General features: G+C 39.0%; 1 protein-coding gene across 2 annotated transcripts in view; it reads right to left on the minus strand.

Annotated features, from left to right (window-relative positions):
* The window catches only part of LOC150085662 (actin-binding LIM protein 2-like), a 579,562-nt gene that overhangs the window by 264,708 nt on the left and 292,664 nt on the right, over positions 1-22,190 (minus strand). For both annotated transcript variants that reach the window (XM_090374167.1, XM_090374166.1), the window contains exon 7: positions 3,882-3,972. In XM_090374167.1, the coding sequence (XP_090230293.1) occupies positions 3,882-3,972 (91 nt within the window). The remainder of the gene's footprint in view (positions 1-3,881; positions 3,973-22,190) is intronic.

Consider the following 22,190-nt stretch of genomic DNA (forward strand, 5'->3'; position numbering starts at 1 on the left):
CTTTACTTATGTAAACTCTAGAAGGAAGGGAATGAATCAGATTGGTCCACTTGATATCGATGGTTCAACTGTTGATGATTCTGCTCAGGTAGCTAACAAACTGGATGAGTATTTTGCATCTACATTTACACATGAGGAGTTATTCAGGAAGGGGAATACCAGAGGTGTATTAAACTCTGGCAGTGAGTAAAATGATTTTTTAATAACTGGGATCAAAGTGGAGGAGAAATTGTTGAAGATAAACATAAACATAAAAAGGGCACCTAGGGTGGGTGGAATCTATCCAGTTATAGGAAGTAAGCAAACCCTGATCCATTGGGTTAAAGGTTGCTTTAACCCAATTAGGTAGCGAGATGCTGGGCGGTATTGACACATCTGTTTGAATTGCAATTGTATTAAAACTTTGGGTTCGAGAGGCATAAGATAGACTAGGCATGGTCAACATTATTTGTCTGCATGCCTCAGGATATGTGACTTTATGTTCTACTTTGTATTTTTGGATTTTCCTACCTGTTTTCCACATTTCACATGATTTAGAAAAGGCAGGGTGATTACCTTTGCAGTTGGGGCAAATGGAAATTGCAGCTGGACAATCTGCTTGTGTATGATCTTTTGCTCCACAAATAGGACAGATGGTGTCACCTCTGCATGCCTCCTGTGAATGGGCATATTTCTGGCATTTAAAACAGCAAAGAGGATTCAGGATGTATGGGCAAATTCGGCAGTTTAAATATCCAGCTTTTACTGAGGATGGCAAATCAGGAATACTAAAAGTTAAAATGATGGAACGAGTTGGAATGAGATTTCCATCTTTTTTTGTCATTATTCTTCTAGCACTGATTACCTTTTGATTTCTAAGTTCTTGTACTAATTCCTCCTCAGACAGTGTAATTAAGTCCCATTCTGTGATGACCCTGTTTGATGAATTTAAGGTATTGTGGGGAGTAACAGAGACTGGCAACCCACCAAATGTCGTCTTTAATAGCCACTCCAAATGTTTGGCGGTGGCTGTTTCAATCAGGAGATCTCTGGATTGTAGTTGCTTCACCATTTTTGGTGATCCTGCAATATATTCAAGATGTCTTTGAATCATGAATGGGGAAACTTACCCACAGGCTGGGTAGACAGAGAGTGTATCAGCAAAAAATTAGGAATGTCTGGAGAGTGTGCTTCTGTTCGAAGCCTTTTAGGTTGACTATTGTTGTTATTATGACAGGATTCTTGCCTTGAACTTCAAGACTCTAAGGGTGGAAAATTGTTAGAATCCATGATGGCTCCTTTTGGCCCCGAGTGTTTATCTTTTCCACCCAGGTTACTGGCCCCGCCACGGGGAGGCAGGAGCAGTGCCACGAGGTGACCAAGCGGCTGAGTTAGTAATTAGTATTTATAGAAAAAAGAAACAGCAAGGTGGGTTACCTTTCTGGGCCTTTGCCTACTACTTGTAGAGTGAAAGTGCTACTCTGATATACAAATAAAATCAAGAAAACGGTTTTTGAAACAAAAAATATAATCTCTTCGCTCAAATGCTCTTTGCAGAAATCGCTTTTAGAAATGCACTAGAAATCGCTTGGCCATGGAACGCTTGGCACCTGGTGCCAGGTAATTGTGCAGAAGGATATGAAGTTCTCTAAGCAATGTAGACAGGCTGCCAGAGCAGGTCATGGAGTTTTGTCAATGATACACAGGAATTTTGCTAGCAGAGACAAGGATTTTTTGGTTTGGTTTGTTTTTTTTAGGAGCATTAGCAACTAAGGCGATATTGCTCCAGGATATGCGGTGGTCATTCCCTGACCTTTCCGCATCCTCTGTATTTAGCAGTGATGGGCTCGAACCCCGGTCTAATCAAGAAGCGTGTGCTACGCACTGCTGCTCCTTCCCACCTGGCTATGGAGGCACCTGCAGAGACAAGGAAGTGATTATACCTTTGTATAAGGCAATGGTCAAGCCACACCTTGAGTATTGCATACAGGTCTGGCGGCCCCATTTTAGGAAGGATATAGAGTTCCTAGAATAAATACAGAGAAGGGCAACAAGGTTGGTGAGAGGAAGAAAGGAACAAAAGAGAGGAACAAAAACTCTTACCAGGAGAGGCTTAAATTCTGCAAGTTGCAGCATCTGGAGACTAGGCACATGCAAGGTGTACAAGGCCTTGAATGGTTTGTGTAGGCTCGATGCTGATGGGATACTTCTGCTTGCTCAGATTAAGAACCTGATGGGGCATAGATTCAAATTGAGGAAAGACAGTTGTAGAATAGATGTGCAGAATTTGCCTTTAGCCAGAAGGTAGTTGATTGCTTGAACAGACTTTCATCTGTTGATGTGGAAGTTGACAGCTTAAATAAATTTAAGGCTGAACTAGACAAACATTTGGAGTGACCGGATGGGTGAAATGGAAAGTTTTTTTTTTGGCTGATGCTCTATAAGTTTGCAGAAGCTTGTCTTCAGCACATCTGTTTTTGTTCCAACAAACTTCCATCTGTTGTTAATTTGTATAAATTCAAGAAAGAACTAAACAAATTATTGGAGGAGATGGCCAGATGATGTTGGAAGTTTGTTTTTTGGCACTGAGGCATTATAAGCTTGCTTTCTTATATCATTTGCCACTACTAATACTAATACTTTTTCTGACAGAATATCAAATACGGTTGCCTCATCACCATCAGTGTTCTGGTAGTGATGAGGCAACCTCATCACCAGCAGGTCTGTATAAGTCAACAACCACTTCTCGATGTTATTGTTTAGGGTTTTATTGGTGCATCAGCGACTTAGGCTATAATGCCATAAATTATCACCCTGCATAAGTCAACAACCACTTCTCGATATCTCCTGAATGAGATGAGTGGTGCTTGCTCCTATTACCACTCACCTCAGTTGTCCTAATTATTTGCTCTATGATTCATTTCATTTCAAAGGTGGTACTTGTGCATATGTCTGTTCAGATATTCCTTTTTAGAAACTTCCTAATCTCATCTAGCTTAAAATCTTTTTAAACCTTTCTGTAAAATTCATCTGTTGTTTGTATCAATCTTCAAAGTGTACAAATCATTCAGAACTTCTTGATTTCCTTTCTTTGAAACTCTATTTTTTCCAGTCTGACTCGCCTGAAGTACATTTCTTTAGTTATTTTAATAATCACAACTGCAACAGGCTTAAAATTTCTAGTTGCACAAATCCAGCTGATAAAGATTGCTAAGAGTATATGGTTAGATCTAGTAAAATCTAAACCATACGACCTTTTCCTCACAAGCAATCTTTTAAGTACACAATTAATGTTAGTTATCCTCTAGGTACCTCAGATCACACCTTGATGATGGTCTCTTCTCCAATTTAACTTCTCTCACTCATGGCCATTCTCAGCTTTGTGTCATTTAGTATTACAGGATGTAAAATGGAATGATCTCCCAATTTCTATTCTTCTTTATTGTTGGATTACAGTTTTAAATCTTCTGATACCAATATTTGCTCAGACTGTGTCAGTGAAGTTATTCTTCAAAGGACAAAATCCTTTATTTTTCATTTTACCCTAAAATCTTGTACTTTATCTAAACTGTGGTTTCCATTGTTAAGGCTGTTCAAGATAATAACAGAACATATTACATTTGGCTTATGTCCAAAAATCCAATTTCGTTTTCTGCCTGTACTGTGGTCATCCACTATTTTAAATACATTATGTTAAAAGTAATTTTGAATAAAAGTAATTGTGATTATGAACAACCAACACAGATGTGCAAATTCAGTCTAATAATCAACAGATGTGCTGATTTCACAAAGAGGTCAAGCAACCACCCATAACATTTTTTCTGGATATATTGTTCACAATGAATCGTTACTTTCTTCATTTGTATTATCATTTAAGAACTGTGAAAACATGAAAAATGTACCTTGCAGAAACATCTCCTCACTGTCCCCAAAGGTGTCTCCACATTTGGAGCATCGAGCACAGGAAGGATGAAAATGATGATTATCACCAGCCTGAAGAAAAGCAGGGAGAGAAACATTAATTAATAAGAATATCAATTCATTCATAATGGTAGAGCAAAATAATCTATTATCATCAATTATCCAAACTAACTGGGAGGGGGGGTGACCGGTTTGTACACAGTGACTCTTCTACTACACATTTAAGTTTTCAAAGACAATACTGCAACACAATGCTGTTCACTCAGTCATTAGTCTCATTAACACATTACAATGGGGAGGGGACTTCACTTAAAATATACAGTACTTTGAAAATTTTAAAAAGAACAAAACAATATAAAGTTATCAAAAATATTACATACAACTGTTGTTTGCTGTTGCTTATGAAAACTTCATCTGTCAGAATTATAACTTCTGTACCTGTTTTAGTTAATGAAGGTTAAATCATCAAAGAGCATCTATTATTTAAAGACATTCAAGATACATAATGAGTTTACCTGAATTTGATTTACAAGTGACTTACAAGTACATGAGAGAGCATCAGAAGAGCCTGCAGATAAACTGACATTACAAGGAAAGCTCAGACTACTGAAATGGTTTGTTTATAGGCTTTAACCTATAGGAAATGGTGCAGGAGAAATAAGGCCATAATGTACCTATTAATGATAATCTTAAAAAAATAGTTTTATCCTTATAAATGTCATTTTACTTTACACTGCATTGTACAGCTATATCTATTCGAGGAAAGTAAAAAGTTTTGACCATGTGTTGCGTATCTGCTAGGAGATCAGCAATACTGAAAGAAGTGTTCGCCGTGGAAAAAAGAGGTAAACATAGCTTATCGGGGGCCACTATTGTATTTGGGACAATCCATGAGTACATGTTGGACAGAGTGTTGCTATTGTTGTTATTTGGTTTTTAGGAGCATTAGCAACTAAGGCCATATTGCTCCGGGGATATGCGGTGGTCATTTCCTGACATTTCCACATTCTCCGTATTTGGTGGTCACGGGCTCGAACCCCGGTCTGATCAAGAAACATGTGCTACGCACTGCTGCTCCTGTCCACCTGGCTAGGGAGGCGCCGTTGGGTGTTGCAGCTTGTGCACTGTGGTGGATTAGTACCTGCAAGTAGATAAAGATGTGTTATGTCTGTGTGGCCTATTCGTAGCCAGGATTTGTTCATGTCTACTCTCATGTATACTGGATTTCCATGGTTTGAGATCTATCTTTATATGGAGTAGTGCTTGCTGCCAACTTCACTTTGCCAGAAAATCAAGTTGGCATTGTTCAAGACATTACTTCTTTATAATTAACTTGTAATCTGAGACTGGTTCACTAAGGGATTGATCTATAGGATCTGTTGCAGTTTTGGCAGCTAGGTCAGCATATTCATTTCGAAAAATTCCAACATAACCAGGGATCTAACAAAAGAGAACTTGTTGTTTGTTCTTATTTAACTTGGTCATAGTATTCAAAATCTGTACGAGTAAGGGGTTATCATGATTTTTATGGTGCCTCCATAGCCAGGTGGGCAGGAGCAGCAGTGTGTAGCACATGCTTCTTGATTAGACCAGGGTTCAAGCCCATGACCACCAAATACGGAGGATGCGGAAAGGTCAGGGAATGACCACCGCATATCCCCGGAGCAATATGGCCTTAGTTGCTAATGCTCCTAAAAACCAAACAACAACAACAACATGATTTTTATTCTACTGGATAGCCTGAATAACACTAACAGAATCTGTATAAATAACACTGTGCAGTATGTTTGTTGAGAATGTGGAATTTAAGGCTGTGTGGAGAGCACAGAGCACTGCAGTGTAGCTGCTAGATTCAATAGAGAGTGTCTTGGATATGGCTGTGGTAATGTTGGGAAATAATGCTGCTGCACCAACATGACACCAACAGTTTAAGATCTGTCCTTATAGATTGGGATGTACTGTGAATGCTGGGTTCTCAATGCAGTGTGAATTTACAGAATGTTCTGTTGGAATAAGTATGTTTTCCCCACATTTTGAATGAAAGGTCGCACAGCGCTATATGATATGTCCAGGGTGGGACTGTATGAGAGGTAGTAGCCTGTATTTTACCAAGGTCAAGTTGATAGTCAGTCAGCAGGGAGCAAAGGCATATCCCTGTTGATGGGTTTGTAGATGGATAAGCTACGTAAAGGTTCTCCCATTTGGGAGAGAAAAGTCTATTCCAAGTAGGGTCATCTGGTTGCCCTTTGAGTCATCTGGTTGCCCTTTGAGTTTAGATGCATAGTTTAACAGAAGCATTTGTCTGCACAGAATGCAAGGAGGTTTCATTTGCTTCAGCATATAAGCTCTGAGCTGGTGATGTATGGTATACCTCTAATGCAAGACAAAGAGAACTGTGGTATATGGGATCAAGCCAATGTAAAGCATTTGGTCTAGCAGAGCTGTAGATTGCAGAACTGTAGTCTAGACATGACTGCATTAATGCATGGTACAAACGCAGTAGTGTGTAAAGATCAGCACCCCATGTTGTGCCAGATAGTAGTACCCTTAAGATGTTTAGCTTTTTAAGACAAGTAATCCAGAGCTCTTTTATATGTTCAAGGAAGGTAAGTTTACCACACCAAGAAAGCAAACACTAAGAACCACTGGGATGATTTGATTTTCTAGGTGAAGTTCCAGGTCTGGATGTAGGTTAAGCTTCCTAGAAGTGTATCCTGACAGCCTTTTGGGGTGAGAGGCAAAAACTGTTGTTTTGGGACCATTTAGCAACTTGATGGCACCTTGCAACTGTCTTTTTATCATTCACATATTAGGGGCATGAGAGGAGATACTGAAGTCATCAGCATACAGGGTAGTGGACAATGTTTGTGATAGATCCTGTGTTATTGAATAGAGTGGCACTTAGCACTGAACCTTGTGGGACCCCTTCTTCCTGGATAAAATTTGAAGATAACTGCTTATCAACTCTAACTTGAAATGAATGGTGATGTAGGAAGTTTCTGATAAACTGTGACAGGTGTCGACGTAGTCCTCGATCATATAGGTTTTGCATTATACCATATCTCAGAGATGTGTCAAAGAGAACCATGACATGATGTTCTTTTCGTACAAAAGCATTACAGATGTTAATTTCTGCCCTGATCAGTAAGTCAAGAGCAGATCTGCCTTCACAAGAACTACATTGCACTCGGTTAAGGAGGTTATTTTTAACTAGAAACCACATTAGGTGGGCATTAATAATTTTTTCCAGGACCTTGCTTATGCAGCTCATGAATGCAATAGGTCGGTAATGTAGAGGATTTGTAGAATCTTCTGGTTTTGGAAATGCCAAAATATAAGAATGACGGTATTTATTATTATTATTATTATTATTATTATTAGCCATATGGTGCAATGAAGCCTGAGGCTTATGCTGCACCAGCCAAAACAAAAAAAAATTCCCGAGTTACCCTGAGAGAGAGAGAGAGAGAGGAGAAGTAGAAAGGAATCACCAAGAAAGAGAAGAATGATGATATCCAGCTCAGGACCCTGGGTGTGCCAAGCCCATACTCACCAGATGTGAGCCCTGGGGATGTGTCGGGAAGGTATTTTCTTTGAATATTCTGTTGTAAAGAAGTAACAGTGTCTTAAGGGCTGGTTCAGTAAGTTGTGCTATCATGATATAATGTATTCCATGTGGTCCTGCTGCACTGAGATTAGTGGTGGCTAGAGCATGGTACAATTCTGACATTGTGAAGGAGATTGTATGCAGTACTAGATGCTAATTCGAAGTGATAAAATGTTTCTCAGCCTGTGCCTTGTGTACCTGAAAAAAGAGGTGGATAAGATGTCATAACTGAGATTTTCATGAATGATTTGCCCAACGTATTCGTAATCTCCACTGGTTGTGTAACATCATGACCGTTAACAGTGAGTATGGGAAGGTTGGAGCATAGATGTTTTGAATACATATATAGTATTTTGGCTTATATTGTTGGTGTTTTTGTAGTTCTTGTAATTGTGGAGGGTGCCTCCCTGCTTCCCTTTTGCTGGTCTGCCTAATATGTTTTGCTTTTGCCTGAGCCTGCTTAAGCAGATGAGATTTGCAGTGTTGGAAACTTCCTGAAGATGTTCCATGCTCTGTTTTTCTCTTTTCTAGCTGCCTTGTATTCATTATTCTACCACAATTTTGAGTTTTGTGTGCGCTATTTTTTTGGATTGTTTTGGAATCGCTTGGTCTGCAGCATTTGGTTAGGTATATATATTCTGTGGCCAAGTTTATGGATGCAGAATATATATCTAACCTACATCTAGCCTACAGGACAGTGTTTGCTTTTCTTCCAGTATCGCTAGCTGCTTTATACATCCCATTGTGCTTTGAAAAAAGTTTCATTGTCAGTTTAGTTAGAAGAGGGGAATGCTTCTATCTATACAGCATATCACTGGGTAATGATCACTACCCAGCGGATTGCTAAGAATAATCCATCCAAATAGAGGATATATGGCTGCTGAGCACAAAGATACATCAGTAGCTGAAGTAGACCCTGTAGGTAAATGGATATAAGTGTGTGCACCATTATTGAGAGTAATCAAATTGTGCTGGTCAAGTAATTTTTTGTCGAAGTTTATCCATGTTTTAATTTCCCCATAATGAATGGTGACTGTTGAGGTTCCCTAGGATGAAGTAGGGTTGAGGAAGTTGTACCACTAATTCTTCTAGGTGAGGACTGATTGGTTTCATGTAGGCAGAAAGTAATAGGGTCATATGGAGGTCTTGGATGTCATGTAAATTACTACAATATCCTGTACAGTTCCATTGCAAAAATGTAAGCATTATTTGGGTTTAGTAAACTCTCAATTTGTTTTTGAGATGCTGAAAGTTTGTTTTGCTGAAATTTACCTTTCCCCTTCTTCGGATAGTATGGTTTTCCCATGTCCATCTCCTCATCGGTAAATAGTTCTAGTACCTTCGTGTGAGCTATCTTCTAAGTCCATACAATCTGTTTGGTTTGCATCAAAAGAAGTAGGTATCATAGGGTTTTGCTGTGCAATAGTTTTGTTGTACAGTAATCAGTATATTTATAGCTTTACTTTGCTTGTCACATCATTCTTCTCTTTCTTGGTGATTCCTTTCTACTTCTCCTCTCTCTCTCTCTCTCTCTCTCTCTCTCTCTCTCTCTCTCTCTCTCTCTCTCTCTATCAGGGTAACTCAAATTTAGCTTGCTGATATGGTTACCACCATTTGGGTTGCAATTGATATTTGTCTTTTGGTTACTTGAGCATAGGTTGGTTTATTAATATTCAGAGTCAGTAAGGATTTTTTAGCCTTTTGGTAGGTGACAATGTGTTCCAATTTTGTATCGCTGTATCATTTTTTCATGTTTCCAAAGGGATACTCCTTGGAAAATATCGGATTTGCTTCTCTATGGTTAGAACGACTGGGTTTGTAGCTGTGCAATCAGTATTTGTGTGTACAGTGGATCCACATGTGGCACAGGCAGCTGCTCCTCTGCAGACCGTCCAAACTTCTTCCACTTGTAACAGCATAAGGGCTTTGGAATGTAGGCTTTAACATGGCAGTTAAGATAATCTGCTTTGATTATTTGTGGTGGTTTGGGGTTGTTAAAAGTGAATATTATGTTCCGAGTAGGAACTAGTATACCATCTTTCTTTGTCATAATTCTTGACCTTGCAGTTCTTGTTTTAGCACTTCATCGGACACACTGATTAGGTCCCATTTTATGATGACACCTGTTGACATGTTCAGGGAAATGTATGGTGAAACGGTAACAGAAGTTCCACCAAAAGTTTTTAGTTTTAGTAGTTGCTCAGACTGTTGAGCAGTGGCAACTTCAATCGGTAATCCCCCAACCTTAAACAACAAACTGTCTTAGGGGTACCTATTATGCTTTCTAGGCATTCCGGCACAAGAAATGGCAAGAGAGTGCCAATCAGTTGTTCTTGGGTTGAGTAGATAATAAGGAAGGTTGGAGTTTAGATTAGGTCTGACATAGCCCAGTGGTCAGGAGCGAGAGTGCATAGCATGCGTTCCTTGAGTGGAACAGGGTTCAAGCCCGTGACTACTAAATACAATAAATATTTATATTGACGATTTATTGTAAACTCTACTGACTTGGTTGTCGTGCCGGAGTATAAACAGAAAATTTATTTATTTATTGTCTATTGACATTTAGCTGCAATAAAATCAGGCTCCAATTGTTTTCAACCTGTAAGGGTTTCATCTATGCACCCAGTGGATTTCTGAGCTTTAGGAACTGTTTGCTCCATTTGGCCCTGGAGCTTTTCCCCACCAGGTTACCAGCCCTGCATGCTGAAGTAGTAGTAGTGCTACCTTTGTGACCAAGCAGTAGTGGGTTAGTAATAAAAAGGAAAAACTAAAAGCAGAAAGAAAGAAGGTTACTTTTCCTCCTGATCTAGTAAAGTGCTTCCTTTACTGAAGATTATTTAATTGAGTGTTAGTGTAATGCCAAAAACAAGGAAATGATTTCTTCTGGAGGGAGAGAGAGAGAGAGAGAGAGAGAGAGAGAGAGAGAGAGAGAGAGAGAGCACAAATTTACTGGCAAAGACACTTGATCACAAAATTGCTTGACACCTGAGGCACTGCTGAAAAGGATGGATAATTAAGCATAATATCTAACTAAATTATATCTAGCAAACATAACAAAGTGAAATTATATACAGTCTTCTGCCAGCCTTATGATTAAAAATAGACAAAACTGTTGCAGAAAAACAGGATGTAGTTTAAGAAAATGCAAAACAAAAATATAAAAATATGGAAAGAAACAGAAATACAGGAGCAAGCCAAAATATAGAAAGATATTGGAAATACGTGAAATAATGTATTTCTTGTTATTACAGTAGTTACCTTTCCATTACCATCATCATAAAAAAAAAAAAAAGGAAAATAATGGTTGCTGGTAGAATTGGTGAAGACTTTCTTCTGATCAATAATCAGAGTTTTGTTCATTTGCAAAATTACATCATTTGGAGCGAGTGGATGGGTGAAATAAGGTTTTTTTTTTTTTTTTTGGTTGATTCTACATAAACTTGCTTTCTTGCATCATATGCTAATGTTTTTTTTTTTTTTTTTTTTAATGAAAACCTCAAACACGAGAGGTATTAAAACCTATAGTACTTAGTACCGTGCTTGGGTTGGAGGTTGAGAAGACGAAAGAAGATATTTGTTGACATTGGACCTGAACTTCTGTAGATTGTAATTTTCAGGAAATACGTATGAAGGAAGGTTGTTCCAGAAAATGGCAGTTGAATGAATAAATGAGGAAGATGAAAAGTTGGTTCTGTGGGTTTGGAGCTGGACAGTAAATGGATGTTGGCTGGTGGCGGCACATGTTCGGACTGTTTTGAAAGAGAGAGCAGGAATTATAGAAGAAAATTCAGAAGAACTGTGCCCGTGGAAGTGTCTGTAGAAAAGGCATGCAGCAGAAACAGTACATTTATGAGACAGCGAGTGGAGAGACTCTGTTAGAGATGAATCTTTTATTAACCTAACTGCCCTCTTCTGAATGGAATCAAGAAGCTTAAGAGAGGTTTTGGGGGCACCACCCAGATGTGGGAACAATATTCCATGGCAGGGCGGATTTGCGATTTATACAGAGTGAGCAGCTGTTTGGAAGAAAAGTAAAGGCGAGAGCGAAAGGTAAAACCAAGTTTTTTAGATGCAGAGGAAGCAATATTTGTAATGTGCTTGTGCCAAGAGAGATTAGAAGTCAGGGTAATCCAAAAAAAAAGAGATATATCATTTTGCCTAGAAATCGGAGTGTCACTAAAGATAAGCATAGGAGCAGAAGAATCCTTTTTTGCGAGATATAAGAGAAGACTGAGTTTTAGAAGGATTGAAATCAACTAAGTTGTCTTTGACCCACTGGAGAATAACCTGAAGATCGGCATTTAAGGAATTGGTAGCAGATTTTCTAGAAGTTGAAGCTGATTGAGCAGGACAAGGTTTCTCAAAATGGAAAGTGGAATGCAATGTGCTATCATCGGCAAAACTATGGATAGGATTTCCAGTCAATGGAAGAAGGTCATTAATATAAAAGAGGAAAAGAGTGGGGGAAAGAACTGAACCTTGGGGGACACCGGCATTAGTGGAGAAGTTAGAAGACAGAGAGCCATCTACCATCACCCTCAGTGAGCGATCAGAGAGAAAACTGGATAACCAATTACTAAAAACAGTTGGCAAACCATAAGATGGAAGCTTGTTTAGAAGACCTTTATGCCAAACACGATCAAAAGCCTTTGAGATGTCAAGAGCAACTACTTGTGTATCACCGAACCTTTCCATTGAATCAGTCCATAAATGGGTAACATAAGCCAGAATATCACCAGTGGATAGACACTGACGGAATCCATACTGGCGATCGTTGATCAGACAGAAGGTTTCTAGGTAGTTTAAGAGTTCGCAGTTAATTGATTTCTCTATTACTTTAGAAAGAGTAGAAGTCATTTCAATGGGATGATAATTGGATGGGATGGATTTGTCACCCTTTTTAGGAATTGGCTGGATATGAGCAAATTTCCAAGCAGAAGGAAAAACACCTTTGGAATAAGAAAGTGAAAATAGGCGGCAAAGAACAGGAGTAAGTTCAGGAGCACAGGTTTTGAGAACAAGGAGAGAAATGCCATCAGGACCTGGAGCTTTCTTAGCATCAAGATTCATCAAAATCCTTCTGATATTCTTTTGACAGAAGACCACAGGAAGCGTTTTGGGAATGGCAGAAGGTGTTTTACCAAGATCATTAATGATCATTACATGAGCTGAAATAAAAATGGGATGCTAGCAAGTTAGCTTTATCCTTGGCTGAAGTGACAACAGAACCATCTGGTTTGGACAGAGGTGGGAGCAGAGATGGGCAAAAGTTACGGCCAATAGCTTTGGCAAGAGACCAGAATGCTCGACTACCATTAGGGCAAAAAGCAAGTTTTCTATTCTTAGCCTGTTCAAACTCTAGTTTGGACTGATTAATAACTGCTTTACAATTGTTGCGAGCTTTGGTGTAGGCAGAAAATGAAACTGAAGAATTACAAACAAGCCAAATTACGATATGCAACATTCTTCTCTTGAACAGCCTTAGCACATTTATTGGAAAACCAAGGTTTAGATAAAGGACGAGATTTTAAAGTGGAGTGTGGGATAAAGGATTCCATTCCTACAAGAATAATTTCACTGACACAATCTGAGCAAACGTTGACATCAGAAGTTTTGAAACAGTAATCCGACCAAGGAAAAGAAGAAAAGTAGTCTCACAGGTCATCCCATTTGGCATTCTTGTAATGCCAAACAATACAAGGTTGGGAATAGCCATGAGATAAAGGTTCCATTGGAGAAGAGACAATCACCAAGTTGTGATCTGAAGTGCCTAAAGGACCTCTGACTTTGACCGTGTACTTGGAAGGGTTGTTTGTCAGAAAAAGATCAAGCGTATTGGCTGTATGATTTGGATTGTCTGGTATTCTTGTAGGTTAATGATCAATCTGTGCAAGGTCATTAGTAATTGCAAAAGCCTCAGCATCTCGACCTGGTGGGACTAGAAAACGGAAGCCAGCTGGAGTTGTGAACATTAAAATCACCAAGGAAAGTTACCTCACTGTTAGGAAAGTTGGACTGGAGAAAGTCAAGTTGCAAAGAGAGGAAGTCAAACAGCTCCAAGTGATTAGTGGAGTTGGGAGAACGGTAGAGACAACAGATGAATTTGACACAATGAGGTAGAGAGATTTTGAGCCAGAGAAGATCAAAGAGAGGAGATTCCAAATTGCCAAGTCTCTGACAGGGAATATCAGAACGAACATATGCACAAGTACCACCTTTAAGGCGAAAGGAATCATACAGCGAATAATTTGGGCATCTGAGATGAGCAGTAGTTGAATCAACTAGGTAGTAGATGACTTTCATCAACCGGTGAAATACCACCACTTTGCTTATTGGAGACTTGAAGTGGTGGAACCCATGTTTAGTCTCTAGAGTAAAGTTTCCGGCATCCTCCTCCCCCCATACTTCTCCTTCAACCCATGCACGGTACTAAGTACTATAGGTTTTGATACCTTTCGTGTTTGGGGTATTCATAAAAAAAAAAAAAAAAAACTGAGATTCTGTCAGAAAAAGTACATGGGGTTTGGCAGACTGCAAGTGGAAATGGACATTGTTGAGATTAGAATTGAGACCACATATATTTGTGAAATGAATTAGTAAGTGCTTGGGAGGTTTAGATTTTTTCGCAGATAAGCTTGCTCTGTTAGTTTGACAATTCATTGTGTATTCAATAGTAAGAAAAAGTGGGTGGGACATGCTGTATGAAATAATGAAATTTTTGGATATTGTGTACACGTGGTAAGAATATACCCAGATCCTTGACGTAACGTGGCCTCGACAATGTTCCCAGCATACACACTACTCGGACTCCCTCCAGTCACTGTCTAGCAGAGTAGAGGTAGCAAGATTATACACTAGCTGATCCGGAAGCCTCCTAGAGAGTTACTAATAGGTTCGGTCCGGTGTACTAACTAATGGCCGGTCTGCGAACACCGTTTTAGAGCTGTACCCTCGAAATGTAAGGAATATTGGATCTCGCCACAACGTTCATCATAACCGCAAAAGTCATCAATCATACTGCATGATGGAAGAGATAGGGAAGGGTTGACCGGAACTTAGCTCTAGAGACTAAACATGGGTTCCACCACTTCAAGCCTCCAATAATCAAAGTGGTGGAATTTCACCGGTTGATGAGAGTCATCTACCACCTAGTACTGCCTGGTAACATACAGGGGCGGCGTTCCTCCATGTTGTGTGGGCGCCACACCTCGACCCGTGCTTACGTTGGTTCACACCCGGGTGGTCACCCACCATGTACTTGTGCAGGGAGGTTATACCCAGGATTACTAACAGTCCCACCATCGTGAAGGTGTAAGCAGAGGATTTAGCTGTCACAGACCGTCTGGACTTCACCGAAATTGGGTCCACTTCACTTGAGTGTCACCCGAATATCAGTTCCATCAGCATTTTAGACTCCCAGATAGCAAGACTAGCTTATATCTGCCATAGGCTTCTGAGTCGCTTGATAATTTATATGCATCCCATGCATTTTTCTTCTCTGTTACGAGTCTCATTAGTTCATTAAATAACCATTTAGGCCTAAACCTTGAACAATATTTCTTAATAGGTATGAAACTTTGAGTAGCATCCACGATTAATTCCTTGAATGCTTCCCACTTAGAATTTACTGTTGGTAACATCGTCAGTTTATCCCACTGTACAGAATTTAAAAACTGTCGGAGACCACTGTACTCACCTTTATGAAAGCAAAAACCCTTTCCTTTATCCCTGATGGTAATTAAATCTTTAAGTAAATCCCACATCTGTACACTGTGATCACTGCCACCTAGTGGTTCCTTTATCTGCAAATTCTTAATACACGAATGATCACTGCTGATAACCAGATCAAGCGTATTACTTTCTTTGGTTGCCTCTCGAACATGCTGCTGCAGAAAACAATCATCCAATAAATGGATGGAATCTATCCAGTTATATTAAAGGAGGCAGCAAAGAAAGTAAGCAAACCCTTAACCATAATTATGAGAGCTTCCATGGACTCAGGGGAGGTACACATGGACTGGAGATGTGCAAATGTGACCCCAATCCAAAAAGGAGGATCAAAGGGAGACACAAGTAATTACAGACCTGTTAGTTTAACTTCTGTTCCAGGGAAATTAATGAAGGCACTGGTTAAAGAAGCACTTGTTTAGATGATTGCAGGATCATCTAAACAAGACTCCAGTTATAGCTTGGACACAGCATGGTTTTGTTAAGGGAAAGTCTTGCCTGACCAATTTGATTGGATCACAAAAGTCACAAAAGAACTGGATGCAGGTAATAACTTTGATATTATATATTTGGATCTTAGAAAGGCTTTTGATGCTGTTGTACATGGAAGACTGCTGCACAAATTGGAGCAGTGTGGCATTGGAATCAAATTGCTGTGACGGATAAAGGGAAGGTTGAGTGGGAGAAAACAGAGAGTGGTAATCAATGGACAATTCTCTTCATGGACTAATGCAATTATTGGAGTCCCCCAGGGTTCAGTGTTGGGTCCACTGTTGTTTTCTGTATTCATTAATGATATTGATGATGGTATATCAGGCTTAATGTCCAAGTTTGCAGATGATACGAATTCCGGCAGGGTTGTTAATGATACTAATGACAGTACGCTGCTGCAATAGGGTCTAGAAAAGTTGGGTAGCTGGGCTGAGAGGTGACAACTGAAGTTTAACATTGAGAAATGTAAAGTACTGTATATGGGAAGCAGTAACCCCAGTGTAACATATCAATTGTGTTGTACTTCACTGACAGAAGTAGAGTGAAAAGGACCTGGTGGTAATTGTGCAGGCAGATATGAAGTTTTCTGAGCAGTGCAGACGGTCTGCAAGAGTACCTCATGGTGTCTTGTCAGTGATATACAGTAATTTTTCTAGCAGGGATAAGAAGGTGATTATCCCCTTGTATAAGGCAATGGTGAGGCCACACCTTGAGTATACAGGTCCGGACTGGAGGCCTCATTTTAACAGCAGTGCGTAGCACACGCTTCTTGATTAGACCAGAGTTCGAGCCAATCACCACCAAATACGGAGGATGCGAAAAGGTTAGGGAATGACCACCGCATATCCGGCAGCAATATGGCCTTAGTTGCTAATGCTCCAAATAACAAACAAACAAACCTCATTTTAAAAAGGATGTAGAGCTGTTGGAATGAGTACAAAGAAGGGCAACAAGATTAATGAACAGAACAAAGGGTTGCTCTTATGAAGAAAGGCTTAAGTTTTGCAAATTACAGTGTCCGGAGACTAGGCACCTGCAAGGTGATCTGATTGAGGTGTATAAAGTCTTGAATAGTTTGAGCATGCTCAATGCCGATGGAATTCTTCCTCTTGCTCAGAATAATCACCTGATAGGGCATAAATTCAGATTGAGGAAAGACAGAGGTAGGATAGAGGTGCGGAAATTTGCCTTTAGCCAGCGGGTAGATGGTTGATGGAACAGACTTCCATCCATCTTCCTTCCATCTTGTTGTGGAAGTTGATAGCCTGAATAAATTTAAATCTGAGCTGGACAGATATTTGGAACAAATGGAGGGGTGAAATTGGAGTGGTTTTTTTTTTGGCTGATGCTGTATAAGCTTGCTTTCTTGCATCATATGCCTCTACTAATGCTAATGCTAATATTACAGTCATTTAATAATATTCATTCTAAACTCAAATTTACATTGAAGATGGAGAATATGGATACTAAGTCTTTAATTTTCTAAATTTCACGCTTACTCAGGACATTTCAGTCCCTGAAACCCCCAGGGGTTTCAGGGACTGATGGCAGTTATTGTGAAATAGGTGGGTATATGGTATATGTTAGGGTAACTAAGAATAAGAATAGGTGCATGTATACCAACACTAGAAGTACAGTAAATAAATTTGATGAATTTGAAGTGTTGGTCAAGACATCAAAGGCGGATATTGTTGGGATAGTTATTGTTATTGTTATTTGGTTTTTAGGAGCATTAGCAACTAAGGCCATATTGCTCCGTGATATGCGGTAGTCATTCCCTGACCTTTCCGCATCCTCTGTAATTGGCGGTCACGGGCTCGAACCCTGGTCTAATCAAGAAGTGTGTGCTATGCACTGCTGCTCCTGCCCACCCGGCTACGGAGGCGCCGATGGGATAGCAGAGACGTGGTATCACACAGATATAAGGAATGCGGAACTGGAATTTGGGGAGTACGATGTGTACAGAAAGGATAGACAGGATAGGAAGGGAGGAGGTTATGCTGTTAATTAAGAAAAACATAAAATCAAAAGAAGTGCATCCAGTTGATATAGATGAACAATGTACTGCTGAGTCACATAAGTACTGCGAAATCAAAAATAAAAGTAGGATTGTGTTATAGGCGTAATGACTCAAATGAGTACAATGAACAATTGTACAGAGAAATAGAGTGGGCTAGTAAATCAGAATGTCTTATAATGGGGAATTTTAACTTCCCGGATATTGACTGGAACTTGTGGGTTGGTCACTCATACATTGGTAAGACTTTTGTGGATTTATGGGATGACTGTTTTCTGCAGCAGCATGTTTGAAATCACCAGAGAGGGTAATACTCTTGATCTGGTAATTAGCAATGATCATTCATGTATTAAGAATTTGCAGATAAAGGAACCACTAGGTGGCAGTGATCACAGTGTACTGATGTGGGATTTACTTAAAGATATAATTACCATCAGGGATAAAGGAAAGGGTTTTTGCTTCCGTAAAGGTGACTACAGTGGTCTCAGACAGTTTTTAAATTCTGTACAATGGGATCAACTGATGATGTTACCAACAGTAAATTCTAAGTGGGAAGCATTCAAGGAATTAATCGTGGAAGCTACTAAAAGTTTCATACCTATTAAAAAATATTGTTCAAGGTTTAGGCCTAAATGTTTGTCAAATGAACTAATGAGACTTGTTGCAGAGAAAAAAAATGCATGGGATGCATATAAATTATCAGGCGACACAGAAGCCTATGACAGATACAAGCTAGTCTGTAATCAAGTCACAAAGTAGATTAGGCAGGCTAGGCTAAGGCAGATTATGAGAAATCTTTGGCACAGGATGCTAAGAAAGGCAGCAAGGATTTCTTTACTTATATCTTTACTTGAATGCTTTCCACTCTAAAAGGAAGGGGATGAATCTGATTGGTCCACTTGATATCGATGGTTTGACTGTTGATGATCCTGCTCAAATAGCAAACAAACTGAATGAGTATTTTGCATCTACATTCACACATGAGGAGTTAATAAGGTTTGAAAATGGCAGAAAGTTATCAAATTGTAGCGGAGTGCTTAATGATTTTGTAATAACTGAGAACAAAGTGGAGGAGAAATTGTTGAAGTTAAACATAAGAAAGGCACCTGGAGTGGATTGGATCTATCAAGTTATATTAAAGGAGCCCACAAAGGAAGTAAGCAAACCCTTAGTCCTAATTATGAGAGCGTCCTTGGATTCAGGGAAGGTCCCATGGACTGGAGATGTGCAAATGCATCCCCAATTCCCAAAGGAAGATTGAAGGGTGACACAAGTAATTACAGACCAGTTAGTTTAACTTCTGTTCTGGGTAAAATAATGGAGTCACTGGTTAAAGATGCATTGCAGGATCATCTAGACAAGACTGCAGCAATAATTCTGACACAGCATGGGTTTGTTAAGGGAAAGTCTGACAAATTTGATTGGGTGTTATGATGTGGTTACAAAGACTGGATACAAAAAATAATTTTGATATCACATACTTGGATTTTAGGAAAGCTTTTGACACTGTTGCGCATAGAAAAGTACTGTACGATTGATGTAGAATAGTATTAAGGGTAAGTTGCTACAATGGATAAAAGGATGGTTGAGTGGGAGAAGACAGAGGGTGGTAATCAATGGGTGCTACTCTTCGTGGACTAATGTTATTAGTGGAGTCCCACAGGGTTCGGTGTTGGATCCACTGTTGTTTTGTATATTTATCAATGATATTGATGAAGGTATATCAGGCTTCATGTCAAAGTTTGCAGGAAATGTAAATTTGTAAATGACAGTAATGGCAGTGTGCTACTGCAACAGGATCTAGAAAATTTGGGCAGATGGGCTGAGAAGTGGCAACTGAAGTTTAGCATTAACATTGATGGGTAGAAGTAATTTCAGAGAAATGTACCAACTGTGTGGTACTACACTTAAAGTGGTAGAAAATGAAAAAGGCCTGGGAGTAATTGTGCAGTCAGATATGAAGTTTTCTGAGCAATGCAGACAGGCTGCAAGGGCAGGTCATGGGGTTTTGTCAATGATATATAGGAATTTTGCTAGCAGGGAAAAGGAGGTGATTGTCCCTCTTTATAAGGCAATGGTTTGGCCATTGCCTCATAAAGGCAGTGGCCCAACCATTGGTACAGGTCTGGAGGCCTCATTTTAGGAAGGATATAGATTTGCCTGAGCGTGTACAGAGAAGGGCAACAAGAAGTTTATTGAGGGCAATGAAGGGATCCTCTTACCAAGAGAGGCTTAAGTTCTGCAAATTGCAGCAGCTGGGAGCTAGGCACCTGTGAGGTGATCTGATTGAGGTGTATAAGGCCTTGAATGGGTTGAGCACACTGAATTCTGATGGGATTCTTCCACTTGTTCAGATTATGAACCTAATGGGACATAAATTCAAATTGAGGAAGGACAGATGTAGAATAGATGTGCGGAAATTTGCCTTTAGCCAGTGGTGGTGAATTGCTGGGACAAATTTCCATCTGTCTTGGAAGTTGATAGGTTTAATAAATTTAAGGAGGACAAACAATTAGAGGGAATTGTTTTGTAATTTTTTTTTTTTTGGCTGATGCTGCATAAGCTCATACACTTGCTTTCTTGCATCACATGCCACTACTACTACTGCGTGAATAAAATTCAATTTAACATCTATCATAACCCTACAAACACAGTATGCTTCTGCATTATAACAGCTATCACCCATTCATCTACAAAGTATCGATTATCTTAAATCAATTTCTCAATGCTTATAAATATTCACCAACGGAATCTGCTTTGGGCTCAGAAATACAAATATTAACCGACAGATTCTTAAACAGGGGTTACCCACTTGCTACAATAGACAGAATTAGGGTACAAGCTAAGGATAGAATACAAAAAAAAAAATACACCGACCAACAATAGTAATTTCAAAAAGTTCTTTATTTCTGTCCCATATGTTGAACGTGGCACAATCAACTTAATAGATTCTTTAAAGATAACGAATTTTAAATTGTAGCAGGCCAATATGGAAATTACACACTACAGTGAACAATTGCTCAGTCCTTTCCTCATTCACAACACAAATCAATTACCTAGTATACAACATTTCTTGCAGTGATTGCGACTCGTCTTATCAGGGTTCTATGCGGTTTCCTCTGAATTGTCATGTTAATCAACACGCGACCTCAGTTCGTGCTTCTCGTTCAGCAGCGTCAGAATTGGCCTTTCATGCCGTTAATGAAAAATATACTTTTTTATTTAATGAGCCCAAAATATTTAGGGTCCAACGTAATTACACAAGATTGTTAATTGCAGAAATCATCGAAATTAAATTACATTAGAATTATGTTAATGTTCGCCGGCCATATCTAGTCTCTGACTCGTGGTTCTTTATGCACATGTGCGAAGACAAATAATCCAGATTTAAATTCCATGCTCACCCCTATTCGGTAATTTTCATTCTTGTGATCACAACATAAGGTCAAAAAAGCATTGTCAGCTTCAGGAAAGAAAATCGTTTTTCAATATTTTTCGTAAAATTAATATTTTACTTATTTTTAATTGCGTTAAATTGATTTTTAATTGAGTTAAATTGATTTTTAATTGAGTTAAATTGATTTTTAATTGTGTTCATTTGATTTTTAATTATAGTTAATTATTTCTTAATGTAATGTAAGATTTTAAATTTTTTAATTGTTTTCGTTTTAATTTCTGGAGCATATCATATGGAAGTGTTCTACATATCATATTGAGGTATACTTCTCTTATTCTTTTACAACTACCAACCTTTATATCATCTGAAAACTTAGACATTAAGCCTGATATGCCTTCATCAATATCATTAATAAATATTGAAAACAACAAAGGGCCCAACACTGAACCCAAAGGGAATCCACTAATAATATTAGTCCACAAAGAAAGTGCCCTATGATAACCACTCACTGTCTTCTCCCACTCAACCATCCCAGTAACTTGCCCTTAATGCCACATTTCTCCAGTTTGTACAGAAGTCTTTTATGTGCAACAGAATCGAAAGCTCTCCTGAAATCCAAGTATATGATATCAAAATTGTTTTTTTGCATCCAGTTCCTTGGTCACTGCATCACAGTATCCAATCAGATTGGTTAGACAATTCCACCCCCTTAACAAATCCATGCTGTGACTGCAGTATTAGTGCATTCCTATGTAGATGGTCCTGCATTTCTTCTCAAACCAGTAACTCCAATGTCATGAAAGGTGCATTATAGCCACAGCAGCTTATGTGCCTACAAACCCCCATAACAGCAACAACAACATCTAGTGAAGTTTAAATTATTTCATGCCTGTTTTTTTTTAATGATTATTTAACCTAACAGATAGTGAGGTGAATTACTGAAAAAGAAGCTCTAGCTATTTTTTATGATTAATTCAGTAAGACACAGTAAATAACAGTCATGGAGCTATAATTATAATGTTGTTAAAAAGTATTTAAAATTGTGTTAG

Source organism: Mastigoproctus giganteus, chromosome 5 (assembly GCF_048544385.1).
Source record: "Mastigoproctus giganteus isolate SK-2022 chromosome 5, ASM4854438v1, whole genome shotgun sequence".
Classification (NCBI taxonomy): domain Eukaryota; kingdom Metazoa; phylum Arthropoda; class Arachnida; order Uropygi; family Thelyphonidae; genus Mastigoproctus; species Mastigoproctus giganteus.